At 38.2% G+C, this 19,279-nt stretch overlaps 1 protein-coding gene across 3 annotated transcripts in view; it reads right to left on the bottom strand.

Moving 5' to 3' along the window:
• The window catches only part of NAA16 (N-alpha-acetyltransferase 16, NatA auxiliary subunit), a 63,112-nt gene that overhangs the window by 38,064 nt on the left and 5,769 nt on the right, over positions 1 to 19,279 (bottom strand). For all 3 annotated transcript variants that reach the window (XR_009744096.1, XM_061457276.1, XM_061457277.1), the window contains exons 2-5: positions 12,477 to 12,561; positions 10,125 to 10,229; positions 5,620 to 5,777; positions 4,664 to 4,798 (exon numbers count right to left, since the gene is read on the bottom strand). Coding sequence is in view for 2 of the 3 variants with exons in the window: in XM_061457276.1 (XP_061313260.1) it covers positions 4,664 to 4,798; positions 5,620 to 5,777; positions 10,125 to 10,229; positions 12,477 to 12,561 (483 nt within the window). In the remaining variant the exon portion in view is untranslated. The remainder of the gene's footprint in view (positions 1 to 4,663; positions 4,799 to 5,619; positions 5,778 to 10,124; positions 10,230 to 12,476; positions 12,562 to 19,279) is intronic.

Below are 19,279 nucleotides of genomic sequence, written 5' to 3'. Positions count from 1 at the left end.
CTTTGAAGTCACATTGGTCACCAAATGGTTTACTATTACTTTTTTGTTCCCTGAGAAAAGCTTTTCCTATGTCTTTGTTAAAGAACTGCATGTACTAGAGTAGCATCAAGTCCTACCCATTTCTTAAAATACGTATCTTCTATCCAAACCTCCATTTGTGGTTCCACCTTTACTTAATTTTTAACCATATTAAACATTGGAAGTCACTAATAAAGATACTGCCACCTGGAAAGTATTTTTGACTGCTTTAACAGAATTGACAGGGAATTGCAATGGGTTAAGAGTTAAACCATGTCTTCCTGTCAATCCTTATTGCAATACCAAAGAACTGAAACTGCAGAGCCCTGGTTTAGTTCTTCCTCCTTCACTTCCTCCATGGAAATATTCTTCCTTCCAATACAGTACACGTATCTAAATTCCACAAGTAGCACAACTCTTTAGCACATCATTACTTCATTTTAAATCTTTGAAACATAATTACCCCCAAACCCCTTAAAAATTGATATAAAAAAGACAAGAAACATATCAATTAGCCTTCTTGTAGCTCTTTCGCTTTGGCAGGACAAATAAAAACCATGAAATGTCACAAAAAAAAAAATCAACTCCTGCTTACACATAGGGCAAATCCACCAGAAAGATACTGGACTTAATGTTGCTCCATTTAAAAGGCCATTTTTAAAAGTACTTTTAGGAAAAGTTCCTTATTAAAGAGATACTGAAATCTCAAACTAATGATGATTTAAAAGTACAATTCATCAGAAGAAGAGTGGCTTATAACCCCTATACCTAATGTGAAGAATCAGATTGTCCTGTAAAGAATAAGATATTCTTAAAAAAGTTTTGTGCATTCCACTATTATTGCTGTACAATACACCTTTACTCCTCCCTCCCCCCTGAGAAGGATTATGATTCTTGAATACAGAATTTAGAATGGGTAGGGTTGGAAAGGACTTTAAGATCATCTAGTTCCAACCCCATGTTCAACTCTGCCTTTAACGCAATTGTGTTTAAAATAAATTGCCTCCTCTCCTGGACCAAAACAAGAAAAAAAAAAAGAAATAAATCAACTTTACAAGCACAGATGCCCTAACATTACTGTCACTGAGAGAATGTAACAAGATGCAGCTAAAACATACCTAAGAGCAGACCCCCAAAACTCCAGAGGTTTTCTGTCCGTATCTGTAATTGTGGGCCCGATGCAGAAATTAGGAATAAAATAAAAATTAAGAATAAAAATTTTGTTCTGGAAAAAAAGAAAGGAAAAATGGGACATAGAGCAGTAGAACAAACTGCATAGTTGTTTTACACCTTGGGTCCCAAAATTTAAATTCTGAAGTGACTCTTACATCATTTGATTTTAACTTGGACAGCACAGGCTGTTATACTTCCTGCAGTGAAGTCTGCATTCAACCTCACAACCTGGTTTTGACTGAAAAATTGTTCATCTGGCTAATCCACAGCTTTCATATGACAGGCAATGTTGATGTGGATGCAGTAAAAGTGAAAAAATTCACCTTCTCCAATGATAATTCATCCATTAGAATAAAAATGTCAGTGACAAAAAGTGATTTATCATTTGAATTTGTTGTTCAACTTCCTGCCACTACTTGTTTCTTTGTATTTCCCTACTAAGAAATCTTCCTAGCACTCATTTTTCCCTAAATCAGTATCTAAACTATACCAGAACCACCTAGGTTTTTTTCTGCTTACAGTAAACAAAGAGACTGTCTGCCTTTCACTAGACAGCATTTGCTCCAGTCCTCTCATCTTTCCAGATTGTTCTTTTCATTTTGTAACTTTTAAAAAGCAGGGTTATCAGAAAGTCTTAATCTCTCTGTAATCAGTACTTTATAAAGAAAACCCCTGCTGCTTCTCAGAAATAAGGGTGCTTTTTGCTTTTCACCCATAAGCCAGCCCCAAGGGACTATTTTACAATAAGCCAAGTCAATCTAACTGCAGCCTGGATCAACAAAGGCAGTTCACTTCCCTCTATTATTCCTCTTCCTCTTTCCCCTCTCACCTCACAGTTGTTCAGTTCAGCCAATCACTCCTTCAAAAGAGTGATTATTTTTCTGTCACTTTGGCTTCCTGAACCAGCCCTCCATGAGTCAACCAGTGCTGCACGAGGAAGCAGTGGGAGCACACAGGAAAAAGTCAGACTGCTGGTTTTGGCAACAGCTTGTAGCTAGATTAGCTCCATTATTCTGTAATACTGCATCTTCAGATACTCACCTACAATTACTAACATGACAGTTCCTCAATCTTTTTCTTAAGTTTTACTGCTTGGTTTTGGCTGTGTTAATTCACTTCTGAATGGACAGAGCTGCCTAAGTAATTCAAGTAAGTTAATGGGATCACCCTACATTGCCAGTTACCAATTATTATGACAGCAGTATTTTCTGCAATGGTACATTTGCTTCCTTATTCATTAACAATAATGGTGAACAGTACAGACTGCCATAAAACTCCTTGAAAGCATCAGTTTGTTGATGATTTCCATTCACTAGCAATTTGGAAACCTTTCAGTCTTCCAACCCTACTTTAAACCTTGAACACAGCCACCATTTTATCGGTCACATGCAGTATCCTATCAAGACAGTCACAGAATTTCATCTATTGAGGAGGAATGCATACAAAATACAGGGTAAGAGAAGATTTGGAAAGTAAAATAAGCAAGAAGTGTACCTCTTGAGTATCCTAAACTCAACTATTCTGAGAGCAGAACTGTTAAATATCCAGACACTGCATAAACAGTAGACTGGGGGACTAGTATGGAAGAGCCAAAGTGTGGCTCCTGACTGTTCTGGACCCAATACACTGACCCTTCCAGTAGCTGTGGCTCTAGATAGCCCTGCACTCTTCTGGGAGCTAGCACAGGATTCTCTCTATTTACAAGAGATATTAAACTAATGTCATCTTATTTTTAGTGCTCTGGGGAAGAAAATGCAATATTCCACTTAACTGTATCTACCATCTAAAAAAAAAAAAGGAAAAGCTTGACACTACTAGTCTGACATTTGTAGTGTATTTCTGTCCTTTAATGCATAACCAGCTTTTCCACCATTTGCCTGTGACTGATGTTATGCTAATCAACAGTTATTATTCAAGTACAAATCATTTTCCTATTTATGGAAGTTTCCAAAATATTTCTAGTTTTAAAAGCACACACCAAAAAAAAACCCACAAAACAACCCAACAACAACAACAAAAAAAAAAGGCATGAGCCTGAGATCCTCTTGACTTTCTTTGGATTTAGTGTGAGATTTAAGACTGTGATAATTTGCACACCAGACTTAACTAACTTAGTATATTCATCTATGGCAGATGGTATTTAAATCTGGCTTAGTCACGAGACTGGAGAGCGTATCATCGTGACAGCCCTCAAATAAGTATATCTGTGCACAACCTTTCAGAAAAAACAACATTACCAGTATTACTTCCATTCTCTCCAGGAGCCCAACACCACTGTTAAGCCCTCTTAGCCCTTGGAAATACTGATTTCTTACACTTCACTTGCAGTTTTTCCCATCAATTTTACATTCTAATTTTAACAGTCATTTCAAGACTGAACTCAGACTGGGCTGTGCTGACTCATTCATGAACCATGACTTTTTGGCCATCAAACACTCAAAATATGACCCAGTTTTCATTTAAACTCATTGTTGTCAGTTTTTATACAACACTGAAGTTATAGCTCTTCTGAAATAATCAGGCTATATATACACCTGGCTTGTAACATCCTTTGTTTGACCATGATACAGGTTTAAGACACAAACACTGGTCCCTCCTAGCAATTAATATCCTTTCTTACAGTTAGCATCATTTTGGCCATTTAACATCTCAAATGCAATTGTCTCAGAGAGGATGCAAGATTTTTGTTTGAAAACATCAAAGTCTATAGGTTAGGTGATATCATCTGCGCATGATACTTCCAGCATGCCTCCCAAACCAAATGCATCTATAAACATGGGTTTTCTTTCCATGTTACAGAATAATCAACAGATCCACTCTGTTAATTCAGACTTTATACTTCTGCATTATCAGTAACTGAATAAGTGAACGGTCTCTCTTGAAGAAAGGTTATACTCAACAATTTTAGCACTGTACCATTTACTCCAACAAATTTCAGTAACACCACATCTTCTGGAAGATTTCAGCTGTGCTTTCCTGTTACTTTGACACCAAGCACATAATTTTAAGCATGTAATATATATATGCATATAATTAACAAAAAAGTTGCTTTTCATATTCTTTGTGGAGATGTAGTAGCCTCTAGGCTATGGCAGGAGAACGGGCAAATGAGCACATTCAACACTAAACAGTATTTTCTGAAGCTTTACTTGACTTTACTTCTACTACTGTAAAAGGGACAGGATCATCACAGGTTTTCTTTAGCTACAAGCCTCACAAACATTAAGTTCCTCAGTTGCTCCAGATCAGTCTAGCCTTACAACCTCTACTCATAAGAGCCTATTGAGAGTGGGAAAGTATTCCTGTATAATTTGCATCAGCTGCTAAGCTTCTGGAAATCTTTCTGCTCAAAGCAGAAACCTCCAACAAATTTCCTCTTAATTCTTAACTAGTTCCTAATTAGAAAGAAATCACTCCTCAGATTTCATCTTTTATACAGAAAAGTTTCTCTTTCCAGAATAGGGAATCTTACCTGTTGGGTTTTCCTAAACTCTTCAAGTAGTTTTAAGGCCATATCATAATCTTTTAGTAAGTGGTATGCAATGGCATATCCAATCCAGGAAGCCCTTTGTGTGGGGCGCAGCTGAAGTAACTGGTATCTTGTCTCCTTCAGTAAAAGAAAAGCAATTTTAAAGTAACAGAGATGTTTAAAACAAAAAAAGTTACACCACCTCTATGATGATTTACCACCAGCACAGCTTATACTTTAAAAGATCTTTTAAAAGCCCTGGACAATTTTTTAAATTCTTACAGCATGGGGAAAAGCAACATGTTTCCGTCACACAAATCATGAGGGGCTATGTCCTCAATACAGGAGCTATGGCACAAAGCATAAAATCTATTTATTGGGACACAAGAGGTGTCATTTTGACAACTACCTCTTAAGGGCCTAAATTATTTCCGAAAGAGAGCTCTGAAATATCAGATGTTTTTCCACTGGAAAACTGCTCATTGACACTGAAAGACCAGTCCCACTCTCCTCCCAGCACAAGGTCCTCATACTTACATTGCTGCAGCGCTTCTCAGACCCTCTCTCCTGAGACAAATCATATCCCCTGATCAGTCACTCCCTTTTCTTGCATTAGCAAATTCAACCTTCTCAGTGAATGAGATCAACTAGCACCAAAGCCCACAATACAGCCTTCTGCTTCACATGAAATAGCATATAGAAGAGCAGGGCTTTTCCATTTCACAGCCAAATCAGTTCAGTCATTTTAAAACCACTAACTCTGGTTTTAGACAAATTTTAAGATTTATAACATCGGTATTGGGTCCAAGAAATGAATCATCATGGGGCAAGTTTCCAACATACTCAGGGGAAACATGATAGTGTATTTCTCACAAAACTACCAACAGAAGACTTAGTAATGGATAGAATAACAAGAGCATGCAAACAGCAATAAATGGGAATACAAAGAGAATACTTACTCTGTATCCTTCTAAATCCCTCATCTGAATCTGTAACAAAGAGAGATCTCTCAAGATCTGTAGATTATCTTTATCTAGCTTGAGTGCATTCCGGTAACACTTGATGGCTTCATCATATTTCTTATCAGAACGCTGCAGAAGACCATAGACGTGCCAACCTAATGTACATTAAGGAAAACATACTGACAAGTTTCAAAGTAACTGCAGTGTATTTGTGTTATGAAACAACATGACATGTTCCCTGAAGATCAGCATCCTTATAAATTAAGTTTCATTACTGCAGGTGGACTTTGCTGTCACATTTTTAAATATTATTGCTTACTTAGAAGCATTTAAAGTTAAAAAAAAAAAGTATCTTCTGTTCAGTCACACTCATACACCCCCCAAAAAACCTACTGTTATACAAACTAAAGGATCCAAATTCCCTAAGACCCAGAAGAGATATTCTTAGAGATGTATTGTTTATAATATACTACTGTAACTACAGCAGGACCTCTTACTTTTAGAAGAGTCTCACTCTAATAATACAATTAAGAGTTTTACTTTTCCTCACTTGCCTATCTGTATCATCAAGTAGTCCTCAGATTTTACAGTAAGAGAAACACAGAGGCTCACTTTACTCACTGACAAAAGGAAACCTTAGCATTTCAAAAGTCAAAAGCCTTTGTCGCATTCTCAGCAACTCAGATTTCCATGACCTGTGTATCATTTCACTAGACTTTTCTCTCACGAGCATCACTTTTTATCCTGGAAAGATTCTGAATTCAAAGCATGAAACCAACATATGTCATTACAACACAGTACACTGTATTTACATTAGGTTCCAAAAGTCTTCTGAAGAGAAAGATTACTTGCAATTATCTACTTTTTGCTATTCCAGGTTACTAGTAGCTCCCTAAGGCAACATCTTCCACACTACTGATTTTCAAATCAATAGTGACTCAAAAGCTCTCTCGTGTGCCCCTGAAGTAGCAAAAACACAGCAGATCTTGGGGAGAGGTACATGCATCCTTCACCTGCTTTCAATTAAGATGACACAAATAACTCAGTGTTTATAATCAAAATATTCAAGAGTTAATATGCTATTGAATTGAAATAGAAGCAACTGTTTCCTCCAAAGATACAATCATTCCTAAACTTTGCATTTCAATGGGTTAACCTGGTCAAGTTAATGGATGAAACAGAACTGTAAGATTCTTCTTTCTTAGAAAGACTCAGGTCCTAAAGTCAATTCTAGAGATAAAACTTCAGCCAAAAGAAGACTTGTGAGAATTAAGTCTGAAGGAAACTTCTAAGAGGCAAAAGACCCCTTTTTGCATTTCTAGAGGAACACTAAATTCATTTCAGCCAGTTGAAGCCCACAAAACCTTCATATAAATCTTTGAGACTTAGGAGAGATGCTGTCAGTGCCATGAGGATGCAAGACTTAGATGGGAAAGGGGGACAAAACAGTTTTGCATACAGTTACAGCAGTTGGGTATAGTACTGCTACTTCTTTCTGTAAATCCTGCCTCGGCCGTTTGAGTTCAAGGATTCAAGACATGGATCAAAGTTAAATGTAGCATCTTCATATACCTGCATCAGAACTGGCGTCTTAGATTCTCACCTAGAGAATGACAGCTCAGTCCAAAAGAATTTATGTGCACTTCAAACACATACTTAAACTAAGAGGATGCTTTGAGTTATTTATCAGGCATCATTACCATACCAACTGAATCCAGGAAATCTGGCTTAATCTTTCATAAAACATATTTGCGACCAAGCAATCATGTAAGGAAAAGCACAAACCCATTCAGAATTAAGTGTGTACAGTAGTCAAGACTCAGCATTAAGGAATTTTAACAGCTGACACAAGACAACAAAGCACAGTGCTACCAATTATTACAGTAGACAGCTTTGGGTAGTCTTGCATGTGTTCCTTCAGCATCCTGAATATAATATGTAGTTCAACCAGAAAATTTCTGGATTTCTAAACCATTTTACAATGGCTATTTCCCTACAGAAATTCCCACAGAATTAAAAATCTCCTACTCCTTAAACAACACTGAAGTGACCAACTGTATTTTAAACACCCTCCACCATGTCCTTTCTAAAAAGCACAGGTAACAAAATAAATCAAAAGCAGCTTGAAAATAAGAACATATAGATGTATTGCACCTCCTCAAAACCAGCTACTGGAACGAGGTGACTTCAGTGGCTACCCCCTTCTCCCCTTGCCTCTCCCTTTAAACCAAATAACAGGCATTAAGCTCACATAAAAAAGCAGATGCAAACATTTTAGAGAACCTCCCAGGCTCTGCTTAGGTAATAACACTGAGAATTAACAGGCCTGCAAGCTTTCATTAGAACTTCATGGCTAGTCACAAGCCTTTGTAAAGGATGTAGAAGGAGCCTTTAATAAACAGCTCAGCCTCACATCTGTTTCTCATGGGCTGGAATATATACTTTAGCCCTGACTCTCCACATGTACCGGAGCCCAGTCACCAGGAAAGATTCAGATATTTGGGCAGTGATATTATGATAGCACACTGGGTGCTCTTAAAGCATGGCAGTAGTAAAAGAGGTTAGCTATTTCTTAAGAGTTTACCAAGAGATGACAATTGAAAGTACTGCAACAAATCTGAATGAATTCACTATTACTTTACTACACTAGAGAAGTAATCTGCACAGATTACTCATGGGGTTCTCTGTAGAGCTGTAACAATACACTTGAATGCACAAAGTTAGAATTTCCTGCTTTGTCAGAACAAGTTCCATAGATGCAGCTTAAAAAAAACAAAACCCAAAAAACAATCAAACAAAAATCCCCCAAAACCACAAAACCTGTGCCTAGTATCATTCAGATGAGTTTACACTTTACCTGAATTCAGAAAACAAACCCTGTAGCCTTCTTAAAGTAAGCCAAGTTTAACGAGTCAGGTAAATAGTAATAAAATCTACTGAAATTCATAACCAAAGTAAATACTTTTTTTCATTTAAACTTGTCCAGATTAGATGTGAAAAAGCACAAATCTCTCCAGCATTTGTAAGGGAGCCTTCCAGACAGTTTTAAGAGTCAGCATGAACTGCAGACAAGAACTAGTGATACTGATAAATCCCTATCTGGAACTTTGTTTAGGAATGAAAATCCCCTCCAAACTCTCCCTGACTCACCCAGACTTTTGTACCCCCTGATTCAAGGTGCAAGACTTCTTACATCTAGATTAAAATTGCTTTAGTATTCCTTAGGTGTTCAGCTTTTAGAATCAACAAGGTACAAATTGTCTTTGTTCTGCGGCATACCTCTAAGTGTATGGAGGTTAGCAGAGTTAACAGGATTTTTCCAACCTCAAGCTCCCTGAACAAACAAATGGTATAAACAGCCATCCCATTCTCTTACCTACACAGTCATCAGAAAGTGTTTCCTGGGATACTAAAGGAAGATTTTGTTAAAAGCTTGAATACTTACTGGGAAAATTTCCCCTTAACATGCAAGTTGAATACATGCAGAACAAGTAAGGCATTCTGTGCAAATCTCGAATAGTCTTCTACCTGTGGCTTAAACAGAAGAACTTTGGGAGTAGCCATTTAAACAGCTGTTAAGTAGTTTACAGGTATAAACTGCTGAAAGACAAGCTCAGAACAGAACTCAAGCCAGGAAACCTAAAGCATTACCTAAAACTTAGTGGCAAAATAGGTTCTTTCAGAACACCTCTAGATTAGATTTCTTACACATTTTTGAGAGAAGGAAACTTCAGGGAAAAGCCAGATTTTACAAAGATGTACCTTTATTTCCATGTACCATTATGGTCTTTTCCTAAGACATAAATGATAAAGGCATTTTTCTTAAAGGTTCTGCAAATTGTAGAAAGAAAAATATAACCTTGTTTCAAGTGTCTGATTACCAATTAATTGATTACCATTAATTAATTACTAATTAATATTCATTGTAGGCCACGAGGATGATCAGGGGACTGGAGCACCTCCTGTATGAAGATAGGCTGAGAAAGTTGGGGCTGTTCAGCCTGGAGAAGAGAAGGCTGTGTGGAGATGACATGGCAGCCTTCCAGTATCTGAAGGGGGCCTATAGGGATGCTGGGGAGGGACTCTTCATTAGGGACTGTAGGGACAGGACAAGGGGTAACAGGTTAAAACTTAAACGGGAAGTTTAGATTGGACATAAGGATGAAATTGTTTCCTGTTAGGGTGGTGAGGCACTGGAATGGGTTGCCCAGGGAGGTTGTGAATGCTCCATCCCTGGCAGTGTTCAAGGCCAGGTTGGACGAAGCCTTGGGCGAGATGGTTTAGTGTGAGGTGTCCCTGCCCATGGCAGGGGGGTTGGAACTTGATGATCTTAAGGTCCTTTCCAACCCTAACTATTCTTTGATTCTGTGATTCATGTATAATACCTTTAGACTTTTTATGCAGATCACATTATGTACTTCAAAACTATGACTTTGTTGCTACATCAGTACATAAAAGCAGAACTCAGCAAAAAAGATCAGATTTTGTATTATGAAGGATACAGACATGACTCTTTACATCATTACGAAGTCCCTTACGAACAAATTCATATGCTTCTTCCTTCTTCCCTAAGCAGTTCAGGGTCAGTCCTTTCATGGCCAGCGTCTCTGTAAGACATATTATACACTTATGTTTCTGACTTCCCATATGCCAGTTTTACAGTGCAGATATCCTTTGAAGTTGTTACACAGTGAAGTTCCTCATTAAAAGATAAATTTAGATCAGGACAGCAGCCTCACACAGCTGAAAACTGTTATATGGAAACATTTCCTTTCTTCAAAATGGTCTTAAGATCACTGCATATCATCATACAGATGTGATGAACACAAGCAACACTAAGTTTATTAATTAAAAAATATGTTTAACTGGCTCTAAGGGAGACAACAATAAGCTAAAGCAATTCTAGGGAGCTTCTCAATGCATGTTAAAGCTCCAGAGTGGGCAGAACAAGAAAAAAAAAATCATTAGACTGTGTCATAGCATAAGAAACCAATCTCTGTCACAGTCAGCTCCACTAATACAGGTTGCTTACAAAGCATAAGCTGAGAAGCGTATTTCCTGCTATGGTGTTTGGGGGTTAAAAGGCCTTCTCAAAGTAGGAGCATTTCAAGCAAAACTGAGAGGCACCAGGTTCCAAATAATACATTGGTATAACTATTGCTTTTCCTTTTCTGCCATTCTTCAAGTAACACTGTGGGAAACAAGCTGCAGTAGGCCTGAAAGCTGCTCCAGATTCTACACCACCACCCCCCCCCCCATAAGAGGCTCCTGCCAGAAGATGAGTCACATTTTCATCATAATACTCTAGTTTTCTTCCAATTGCAGCCTTTTCCCCAGTATCAATGGCAATGGTCCATCACTCAAGGTCAGATGTAACAGCAGTCTGAAGTCTGATAGACCTGTTTAACCGAGTTTTCTGTAGAAGCAGACCTATAGTGAACAATAATCCAAAATGAGCCAATGATTTTGGTTTGTTTTTAAGTTGTCCTACATACACACTGTAAGGACAAAAAAAAGGTAGAGCAATGCCTTCCCAGTAATATCAGGATGCTTGAAAAAAGAATATCCCCACTTTGGGAAGGAGGGCAAGCTACCTCCCCATACCAGGGAAATAACTGCCCAGCCACAGCAATCCATTTGCCACCTTCTCCCTAAATTTTTCAAATTCCTTGTCTCTGAAGCTAAGTGTGACAACAGTGCAGCTTCCCATCAGATCATTTCATCAGCTTAGTTCTGCTTCAGCTGTTCATTCCAGGCTCTGCTTCCAAGCTTCAAAGCCATTAGTGGCTCAGAGCCCAAGTAGTACGTGGACTGCCAAGGCAGCTAGTTGTCCTGGAAAAGTTTAAGTGGCAGCAAAAGCAAAAAGAGAGAGATGTATACTGAGATGCTATAAAAACAAGTGCTAATGGAGACAAATGCATTAGATTAGAACTGGAAAAGCTACTCCAGCTTTGAGGCAACAAGAAAACTGTAATTTTATCTCTAGGGAAGTAATGAAGACAAAAAGACAGCAGACTGATGGAAGCATGAAAAGGATTAGCTGAACATTTTGCCATGATATGACAATGTCAAATAGGAAAATAATCTTACTGACACAGTACATGCACACTCAATGTTAGGTTACTTCAACAGCAGACAAACAAGAAAAATTCACTGTATCAGGATAGATTGGCTGAGCCATGCACAGAAACTCTGTACTAGAGTAAGACTAGAGTATCTTACTGAGGATTAAGTTCTGACAGGTTTTGCTGTCCAATTTCTTGTAGTATTTATCAGAACAGGATCTCCAGATTCTTTCTTTAGCTTCAAGTCTTAGCAACAATAGTATTACAGTTAACTTTGCTCCTTATAAGTAGCAATTTGGTATGCAGTACAGAAAATTTAAGAATATGAACTTAACAAAAAAGGCAAGATTTTTAATTCATTGGTGGAATACCTTGATGTAATATATATAAAAAAAGGCTGGGCTTGCTATTAAACAGGAATGTGGGAATACAAGAAAATCCCACACTATCATTCTGACCCAGAAACCTAGAAAGGCAACTTACTTGGAAGCTTCACTGAAGTGTGCTTCCACCATATATTTTGATCTTCATCATCCCACTGCACAGGAATGTTTGACTGAACTAGGGTGAAAACTTGGTCTGAAAGCACAAAACCTGAAAATCCCCAGTAACTATTCAGTCCTAAGGACACAATCATACTCAGCAACAAGCTCCTTTCTTTCCCAGTAATATGGAATAGACTGATTACACATTTAGGCTCATGATAGGAGGGGAAAAAAAAAACCCAAACCAACACCCAAACAAAAACCCCACAAAAAACCCCGAACAATCTTTTGAGTCTGCAGTTACCTCCATGTTCAGCAAATTTTGGGTTAGAGAGGATCATCTTGCAGAACTTGAGTCCATTTTTGTACTGTTTTTGTTCGTAACATTTCTGGAAAAAAGATGGAATATAATCACTGACATGTATTTAAAACCAGAGTACCTTAAGACAGTATTGCAAAAACAGTTCTTTCAGCAAGGAATGACTATTGGATCACTAACAGCCTCTAGCTCAATATGACTATTTCTATTACATTGCCTTTTCTCAGCATTCAGAACACTATCTACTTTCATTTACATACAGCCAATGCTCTACCTCATGGCCTCTTTTTTATGAAAAGTTGTTAATCCCTTTTCAACAGAAATAGGGAAGGCAAATAGGAATACCTACTTTGATTTGGAAATTCTTAAAAGAGAGCCAAGTCAGAAATCCTGAACTTTTGGGAAGGCTTAAAGAGTGTAGACACTCCTTTCAACATCCTATTTCCCTGACACAGTGACCTCCCAGAGTAAGAAACTTCAGACAGAAGACTTGTTGCTATGTACACTTTCAGGAGGAAGAGAGTAACCATGAAGTTGGACAGACCTATAATAACCTCAAAAATCTATATACAGATAATCTGCGGAGGGAAAATTTACCTGGGTATTGAAAGCAAAACAAAACAACCTAATTTCTAGCTGGAATACTACAGCTATGGGCTACTTTTAGACTTACTTAGGTTATCCTAATCACCGGGTGTTTAGGTTTACCTAATGATGTAAACTGGCAAAAAATGTGGTTCAACTTTGGGAATAAGTTAAAAAAAACCCTACATGAGCACCTGGGTCCCTTTGCTTCTTTTGAAAGATGTTGCCTGATGTTTAGAAGTCAGTAAGGTCTTAGTAATTTAAATGATTACTGATCACTATGTTGATCAATTTTAAACAAATTTACTTCAGCCAGTTAAAGGCATGCTTGTCTCTGTAGGCATGAATGACTTAGGGTTATTTAAGCTTTTTAACTTGAAGGAAGGAAAACAAAACCCAAACAAATAAGGCTTAACTTGGCACCATTTTCAGTTAACAACGTCTGTTGTCCTGCTGTAATTTAGATAGCTGCTCTCAGGAGAAACAGTGTCATTTCAGTTCTATGCCTGAGTACTCTAACAGTCTCATAGATCACTCCCACTCCATCAGTCTTCCAGGACAGAGGTAAAGTCTATGTTAAATAATTGCAGAGTGTAGTGTGTGGCTTTGCAGCCACAATATATCACTGTGTTTCTTCCCAGGATACAAGCAACACAGAAACATGCCTATGCTGACTTCTGGGTAATTGGTTGATGTGCCTCCAGTCTCTGGGATAGGACTTAACTGCAGCAACCTTTGGCAGTCGGCTAAATCACCCCTCAAAACAAAGGACAGCTCACCTTGCTATCAGATGAGGTTGCCCTGCCTGGCTGACTCCTAGCTGGACAGCTGGGGAGTTCCCATCAGAGGCAACAGTTATTCTATGGCAATTAACATTTAAACAGCAGTAACAAAAAACCTTTGGGAATTTTAAACTGAGACCTACTTTACCTGAAACAGACCAGGCTGCAGCAAAACTTGCAGATCCTTCTAGGAGGAAGTCAAATTCTCCCATTCACCTATTTTTCTTTCTTAAGACACTTCATATCATTTTTAAAGAATCATAAGAAAATGCCAACAATGATCTAAGCGTGCTTTCTAAACTTATTCAGGTATGCCTGAAGGAGTTAACAGAATAGAGAACATTCATCCACGATTCTACAACTCTTGCAGTGTTGAGTGAAAGTGCAAATATACAGCAATGCTTAACCATAGAACAGAAGGTATTTGAGTCAAGTGTGCATTTAAAATAGATTAACTTCTGAGGAAAACACATCTATTATCCCTGTTCTGACATTTTTAGCCTACAGAACTCAGTCTCAGACCTAGAATAAGAACTGAACTTAATTATAACAAATTTCAGATTTTTCAGGGAGAAACAAGGTCACATTTTTCTAAAGGCCAACAATGGGTGGAAATAAGTTATGCATTTATACCAATACATTGGCTTAAATGTTTACCGATGTAAGAGAAAAGGACTTTGAGCAACCTGGTATAGTGGAAGGTGTCCCTGCCCATGGGGGTTGGAACTAGATGAGCTTTAACGTCCCTTCTAACCCAAACCATTCTGTGATTTGACAACAGTTACTTGGCTCGCACTTGCAACATAGATATACTGAAAGGCAGGTTCAATTACATGGACAAGCCTGGAGCTTTAAAGCACCCAAACATCATGAAAGGCCTACTTTTAAACTTCTGTCTGTCCAAAACCTGTGAATGAGCACACCATGCTCCACCTGCATCTTGTTTACAGAAGACCGGTTTGCTGCCATATGATACAGTCTAATTTTGTAGTACAGATGGGAACTTCATAGTTTAGAAACCTGATGTCTCCATATGTATTCTCAAGTTTTGTTCTAATTAGGACAAATACAACTGAAATGTGCTCATTAGTATCTGTTACATTGCATTAAGTCTTTGGCATATTAAAAGCTCAAGCAAATATGCTGGGTTGATTTTTTGTGGGTGTTGGGAGAGGGGCTGTTTGTTGCTGTTTGTGGGTGTGAGGGGTTTTTTTTTCCATTCTTTTTTTAAACAGCCTTATCTGTTTTGCCTAATGTGAGGCACCCCAGCACCCTTTTATGGCAATAATTTCCTGCTAAAACTAAAGCCAAATCATTACTGTTTACAGGCTTGAAACCTCAAAGGGAGATTCTGGCAAGGCCAGAATGTTATCCAGAACTTCTACTACCAGATGTTCCTGGAGGGATGTTACCTCCCCTGGCAAAAACTCACCCTGGCTTCTCTTTTTCAACACTAACTCCAAAATATAAACTACTTGTAGACTTTGCCATGCAATTAATCTACACACCAGTTTATGCACTTTCAGAGAACTATCAAGTGCCTCTACATGGAGATCAATAGGCACAGCATCTAGGAAGGAACTGTAACAAAAAAAATACTAGTAACAAAGATACAATAATGGAAAGCAAAAAAGGAGACTTTAATCCTATGTTACAGTCCTTTGCTGCTTCTACTGAGGAACTGCTCTTCACAAATTCTAATTTTTTGTATCCTGCCATCTTTCCTTAGAAACAAAACCCCTTCCACTACAAAATATAAACAGAATCAGGGATCTGAATGGCTCCCTAACATTACTTATGAAATAGAAGGTCTTCATGTGTCACAAGTCAACTGCATATGCCATTCACATGTAAATTATGGTTAACCATCTGTAACATAAGATTAGTAAAGGGATGCTTTTGAAGACTACCCTCCCTGGACAAATCATTTGCCACTTAAAAGAAGTCTTGTATTGAGAGAACAGATACATTTTTCACATATTAAAGACAGAGTTTGATATACAGATCAGCAATTTTATGGCTGAAGAACATCTCATTACGGCCCTCAGATATTAACACTTAGTACAGAGGCACTAGGGAGAGGGGGTGAGGAAGGGAATTGGTTGCTGCAGCTGCAGTCTTTCTTTGAGCAGCTGGTTGTGAATTTTTGTTAGATGGCCTCTCAGAACTAAGTGACATTATTTCATAAACCATTTTTGTAAAGGCTGAATAAAATGTATCACATTCCAAGAATGGTAACTGGTATTTCATTAAACCAAACAGCAGTGTTAAGTATAGCAAATATACTTCCTTGATCGGCTTAAAATGTTTTAATAAAGTTGTTGAAGATGGTTTGTGACTGTAACAGAGCTGCAGTGAAGAAGTTTAATCCAAGTGAGACACACTGACCAGGTTCATGGTGACCATGCGTAAAGGGGCCTTACAAGAAAGATGGGGACAGACTTTTTAATACGGCCTGCTGTATTAAACTGGCCAAGGGGTAATGGTTTTAAACTAAAAGAGGGGAGACTCAGACTAGATATTAGGAAGACCTTCTTCTATGATGTGGGTAAGGAAACACTGGAACGGGTTGCCCAGAAAGGTGGTAGATGCCCCATCACTGGACATATTCAAGGTCAGGTTGGACAGGTCCCTGAGCAACCTGATCTCACTGAAAGTATCCTTGCTCACTGCAGAGGGACTGGAGTAGAGGACCTTTAAAGGTCCCTTCCAACCCAAACTGTTCTATGTACAATTTTCTTCAGTAACAACACTGCGATTTCAAAGTTAGTTTTGCAGTCTCTTGACAATAACTTGTCCACCACTAAACCCAAACCACAGCCAACAATTCAACACAATTCCCATATCCTACCCATGCAGCCCACATTCTATTAACACAGATGTGCACACCAATAGGGTGACTCACCAGGAACATGCTGCAACATCAGAACCACCAATAAGACAATTTCAACTGATTTAATTATTCTTAGGTAGTTGAATAAAAATATCAGGCTTTATAAGAACAATTTTGTTCAAGTTTATCAGTCTCCCTTGCTACTATACTTCCATATAATCTGACTTGCAGACCTCTCAACACTTCCATCCTTCTTGCTAGCTAGGGTCCTCTCACTCACTACCAAGATTTTACTGCAAAACATTTTTTTTGGCAACAGTTAGGATTCACTTAAATAAAATTTTAGTCCTTTATTTTCTACGCTTACACCATCCATTTTTTAGACTGTATGTCTATTGTGTAACACTAACGGGAGTGAGGAAGGAACCCAAGAACTGGATGTGGAATGCCTAGAGAAAATGACAAGAGTTACACATCAAGCCCTATGGAAAGCAATGCTGGAAGTCAGTTCTGCTGACAATCTCTCCATACCACAATGATCAAGAAGTTCAGTAATAAAAAAACCCTCAAAGTTATCACTGACTGCAGTTCTGATGGGCAACTTTTCCTGCAAGCTATCTGACAAGTATTTAAGGGCTGTTCAAATTATTAATACACATTTCTGACCAAACCCAAGTATAATCAATACAGGAACATGAGCACACTGTCAGTATTCTTCTTAATTGGCTTTTAACACTTGTACCTTTTCAAAAGCCTTCCTTGTTTTATTGCACATCTATGAAACAATGTAATCTACTTCTAACAGACAACCTCTGCTTCTCACAGCAACTGAAGAAATTAGTTAGCAGAGTACCTTATTCAGATTTTGGGCAGAAGTCAGTATTTACTATACCTGTGCTAACAAATAATAATTACTAAATTATTTACCACTTTGATGGCAAGGTCTGACAGCACCTTGTTTGACTTATATACAATTCAATTCTGAAAGAGTTCAGCATCTATGTTGGAAATGCCCTGTGGATCATTAAATAGTTGGATACTTTGCAATACTGATACAGGAAAAGAAAGCATCACAACACTATTAAATTACAGAGACAGATAGGGACATCTACACAAGGTTCCCCAAACAGCAACCCTTTCTCCACACTTATTTCAGTTCACCGATGTTTAAGAGAATAGAGGCAGGGAGAGAAGTATCAGCTGGATGGGGCTTCAGCTCATGAAGGCCAAGGAAAGAGTTCACTAATGGTTTCCCACTCTCACAACATCTTTGATTCCTAGTCCCAGGACAACCCTTTCAGAGTATCAGTGAAATTATATTTCATTCATATATATGAAGTAGAAATACTTCTATTCTTTCCCCCAAATCATACTGGTATTTTATATATGTATGGCCACACCAACTCTCTGCTGGTAAGAGTGGTTAACTTCATCAGCTGAAATAAGAGGAAGGTAACATAGCTCCAGCCTTGCTGGCTCAACTGTTGAAATAAACAGGCCACATAGTTCTTCCCCAGACCTGGCGACTTGGAAATGCAGAACAGTGCTGAGTCAGACCACAGACAGTGGTGTACAATAGAACAAGTGGCCAGCAACATCTACAGTGATAACATTTTGATGGAAATACTAATGTCACGGTAATATCCAAGATTTCACTATTATGACTCTTTGCATGCAACAGCATTTTTTCCTTTTGCTTTGAAAGGGCAGAAACAACAGAATATGCAGTCAAAAGATCTCTTGCATACAAGTACTTCGGATGTGTAGCTTTCTCACTATTTGAGTTTGAGCTCTCTACCATTTATGAACACATGTATGCCCTTGCAAAGCAGAAAGCATAACAGCAACACTACAAATTAGACAAGTCATACCACTGTCATACATTTTCACCTAGTTTTTAACCTGCACTTTGTGTGGAAGTATTGAAGAGACCCATCTGCCACATCTCCTGGGATAAAACTATAATTTGCCCAGCGAGAACTCCGACTGAGCAGGTGCTCCACAAGCTAGTGGAACTGCATGTGTGAGCAGTCTAGCAAATGAAACCATCAACATCAGCCCTGTTTGGTGAGACCCGATATACACACACACACACACACACACATTTATATATATAAAAAAAAATCTCAGGCTTTTAAAAAGTTTCATTTCTATTTAGACATCTTAAAAGTAAGTTCACAGCAGTTACCAATAAAAGCCTTAAAGTCTACTTCACCCCAATGTTCCATAAAAGATTTCAGTAATTCATACAAAACAGTTGCATGAATTAACAGATCAGGCCAGAGAGATCAAACCCACCTGTTACAGGCTACTAAAGACAAGATAAAAGTGTTAAACACATAGGGAAGGGCTTATGAGCAAAACCAGCATTATTACAGTTCTCATCAGAATGTTCTCAGCCTCCACTTACTTGTGCCTTACCAATCCTCTGAAACAAAAGAAGTATCTTAACACACACAAAACAGCAAAGGCTTCCCCTCCACAGACCCCCTCTCAAAGTGCCTAAATCTTTCCATAGCTACTAGATTTTGTGCAGCAAAGGGTTCCACAGTATAGCTACCTTCTTGTTAAGAACTGTTTGTTTGGAC

Source organism: Pezoporus flaviventris, unplaced genomic scaffold, assembly GCF_033815535.1.
Source record: "Pezoporus flaviventris isolate CSIRO_AGI_PZ_B2104156 unplaced genomic scaffold, CSIRO_AGI_Pfla_v1 ptg000025l, whole genome shotgun sequence".
Taxonomy (NCBI): domain Eukaryota; kingdom Metazoa; phylum Chordata; class Aves; order Psittaciformes; family Psittacidae; genus Pezoporus; species Pezoporus flaviventris.
Note: the sequence above shows the minus strand (reverse complement) of the source record. Positions and strands in the feature narration are given on the sequence as shown.